Source organism: Priapulus caudatus, unplaced genomic scaffold, assembly GCF_000485595.1.
Source record: "Priapulus caudatus unplaced genomic scaffold, Priapulus_caudatus-5.0.1 Scaffold99, whole genome shotgun sequence".
Classification (NCBI taxonomy): domain Eukaryota; kingdom Metazoa; phylum Priapulida; class Priapulimorpha; order Priapulimorphida; family Priapulidae; genus Priapulus; species Priapulus caudatus.
In genome coordinates, this window is record NW_014577160.1 from 81,432 (window position 1) to 85,303 (window position 3,872).

Sequence of the window (3,872 nt, forward strand, 5' to 3'; positions counted from 1 at the left end):
CGCCACACACACACAGCTCACAGGCCACTCTACAGCATGCACACGCACGGAGTAGACGTGGCTACTACCTGCCGAGTCCTTCCTCATTCGGCTTACAGGACGGACTGCAACACTAGTCCTCCCTCAACCGATTCCCGCCTAGAACTCATACCGTGTCTCTCGACACGTCACTGGCCTAGCTGTTTACACGGCCAGCGCCACTCACGGCCGCTGGATTGGGTGGCTAACCCAACATGGCTGCCCCCATGCAGGGACTCGACTTTCTACATCGTTAATTGATGAGCCGGCAAAACAACACGAAAACGCACACTAATAAACAACAGGCATCACAAATAATTATACAATTACAAACACAGATCACCCACACTCCGGTTCCCAGGGAGCCACCCTGTTAGGAACCCGGTCTAGGGTCCGGTGCCACCGCTACACATTTATCGGCATCTTAGTTGCTCCTGGTTTTACTCGATCTGTCGGTTCCAGAAGATTTATCACGGACGTGTGGTTGTTATTTTTTAGATCTGTTATGGAATAATCTATGGAATAGGTCCAAAGACACTGGGAGACCAGCTTAATGTGGATGAGAAATGTGCTGCAACCCTAATAAATACATTCAAAAGCAAGTATGAAGGTATGAACAATGCGTTTGTGATTACAATCGCTTATTTTTTGTAGCACGTACTATAATAGTCTTGAAGTAATAGTATTGTATCTGGCAGATTTAATTGCAACATGTAATATGTAAGCTCATGGACTTGCCCTCACATCATCTCAGTTTCGGTTCACAGTATACCTCTCTACGACTGTCTCTCGCATGGCTGTATCGCTCTGTTCCATTGTTGTTTGGCTAGGATTGAGAGCTTACCTGCAGGCAACCGTAGACAGGTGCAGACGTGATGGCTACGTGAGCACCATGCTAGGGAGGAAACGCTACTTACCCAACATTAAGAGCAATAATCCTATCGTGCATAATCAAGCAGAGAGGCAAGCTGTCAACACCACAGTGCAGGTAATAGACATGAGTGTATGCATATGGTGGTGGTTGTGAAGACTACGACACATCTAAATTATTAATTTATCGCTAACGCAAGGTCTCAATGGCATCGAGTGATAAGCTTGTCAAACCCACATGGGACATGGGGTAGTGTTGTGTGTGTATATGTGTAGTCTTTGTATGTGTCCTACTGAGTCATTATAGTATTTTATCTGTTGTTATATTGTATTGTTGTATTATAGTATGTGTTGTTATATGATATTACATGTTGTTATACTATAGTATGTGTTATACTATACTGCATGTTGCTATACTATATTACACATAGTACTTTATGATATATCACATGTTGCTATATTACATTACATGTTACTATATTATATTACATGTTACTATATTACATTACATGTTACTATATTATATTACGTTACTATATTACATCACGCGTTGCAATATACAGGGAACAGCAGCCGATCTCGTGAAGCTGGCGATGGCGGCGGTCGACCGGCGCCTCACCGAGGAGTTTCCATCGTCGACGCCGCACCGTATGTCACGCGAGCCGTCGTCTCCCCCGCGGCGACGGTGGCGCCCTCCTCTTCCGCGCGGCGCGTACCTGTTGCTGCAGCTTCACGACGAGCTGATATACGAGGTTAACGAGGAAGATCTCGTCCAGGTGTGTCAGATAGTGAAGCAGTGCATGGAGGGCACCACGACCCTCTCCGTCTGTTTGCCTGTCAACGTCAAGGTGGGCCACACGTGGGGCAGCATGCAGTCATTCTCACTGTGAGATATTCTTGGCTGTGTATCAGCTAGATTTACTTCAGTGTAGCCTTTCACTCGCTACGCACAAAGTTTATATGGTAGGATATCCTTGGCCATGCATCAGTTAGCGCTACCTACGTGTAGCCCTTTACTCGCTACACACAAAGTTTATACCGTGAGATATCCTCGGCTTTGTATCAGCTAGCGCTACCTACATGTAGTCCTTCACTCGCTATGCACAAAGTTTATACCATGAGATATCCTCGGCTTTGTATCAGCTAGCGCTACCTACATGTAGCCCTTCACTCGCTACGCACAAAGTTTATACCAGGAGATATCCTCAGATTTGTATCAGCTAGTGCTACCTACATGTAGTCCTTCACTCACTACACACAAAGTTGATATGGTAGGATATCTTCAGCTGTGCATCGTTATGCAAAAAGTTTATACCGTGAGATGTCCTTGGCTTTGTATCAGCTAGCTCCATCTACATGTAGCCCTTTACTTGTTACACAAAGCTAATTCTGCTATTTGTTGTCAGCCAAGGTCAATATGTCGTTGACAGTGTGTGTGTCGTGATACAGAGCAGGGCCAGTCTTACTATTGTATTGTATTCGCTAATGTATCGGCTCGCTTTACCCGTGTAGCTCGTTGCTCCATAACAGGGCTTGGGTGGAACAAAAGGCTACACTCGTAGAGAAATGTATTATGTGCCATTGCCAGTACATTTATTCCGTGATATAAGGTAAAGCCTTTTCTGCAATGAAATGTTTCATCAATGTATTAATGTGCCATTGGCAGTAAGTATGCCATGCATGATATAAGGCAAACCTGTTTATACAATGAAATATTCCCAACAATGTATTAATGTGCCATTGGTAGTAAGTATGCCATGCATGATACAAGGCAAACCTGTTTATACAATGAAATATTCCCAACAATGTATTAATGTGCCATTGGTAGTAAGTATGCCATGATATAAGACAAAGCTGTTTATACAATGAAATATTCCCAACAATGTATTAATGTGCCATTGGTAGTAAGTATGCCATGATATAAGACAAAGCTGTTTATACAATGAAATATTCTTAACAATATTATTAGCATACCAATAGCAGCACCTATACCGAGATATAATTTTACGAGCTGTTTATGCGATGAAATATTGCCAACAACATATCAGTGTGCCATTGGCAGCACCAATACCGGAATATAATTTTATGAGCTGTTTATACAGTATCAGCGTGCCATTGGCAATATAGGTATCCCATGATATGAGGCAAAGCTGCTTACACAATGAAATTTTGTCAGTAATGTATCAGAATGTCATTGGGAGTGCATTTCATGATACAGCATAATTTTGAGTAGTTCACTGGCGTTTTCATTGTTGGCAATTTATAGTGACTAAAGTCAGTAACATGGCATTTCTTGTGATTGTAATTAAGAAGTGATATATTGTCAAATGTACATTAATTGGATTATAATGCAGGAACTTCCAATGAAATTGTTTATCTGTTCTTTGCATGGCTTAGTGTAGCAGTAGAAAAAATGAATTCCTAAATAACAAGAATCCTATTAAATTCAAATAGTTTTTATGTGGTACTATTTTGGCCACAAAGCTTGTTAACGTAATATCCCTGCCAGGAATGCAACTTTTTGTATTTTATATGCATGCGGCTGTGCAATGTAATACCAAAGGATGAAAATTGTAAGAGTTAAATTGGTTTATTAGACTTTTATTGCATGTAAAATTTATAAACGAAATATTGCTCATCTGGTACGGTAATGTAATGTCTGGAATGTAATGTCTGTAATGTAATGTAATGGAATAGCATATTAACTGTATTCATATTGATTGGTATAGTAAATACATAAATGTGTAAAATATACATAATGATGTAATAGTGACCTTTACTAACTGTAACTGTATGTAAATAAAGTGAACTATAGCTATTTAAAAAATTCTTCCAGTAAAAATTACAATTTATTATATACCAATTGTTACGAGACGCCTCTTTGCTGACTGAATTTTTGATAACGTACAAAGCACAACAACTAATTATTGCCAATATACTGTCTACAAAGCAACCAAATTAAATCAAAGTATGGTGTAAATGTG

The 3,872-nt window shown here is 40.4% G+C and overlaps 1 protein-coding gene across 1 annotated transcript in view; it reads left to right on the forward strand.

The window, feature by feature from the left end:
- The window catches only part of LOC106805074 (DNA polymerase theta-like), a 35,569-nt gene extending 31,697 nt beyond the window's left edge, over positions 1-3,872 (forward strand). The window contains exons 22-24 of the mRNA XM_014806552.1: positions 517-628; positions 849-1,006; positions 1,452-3,872. Of these exons, the coding sequence (XP_014662038.1) occupies positions 517-628; positions 849-1,006; positions 1,452-1,778 (597 nt within the window). The 3' untranslated portion in view covers positions 1,779-3,872. The remainder of the gene's footprint in view (positions 1-516; positions 629-848; positions 1,007-1,451) is intronic.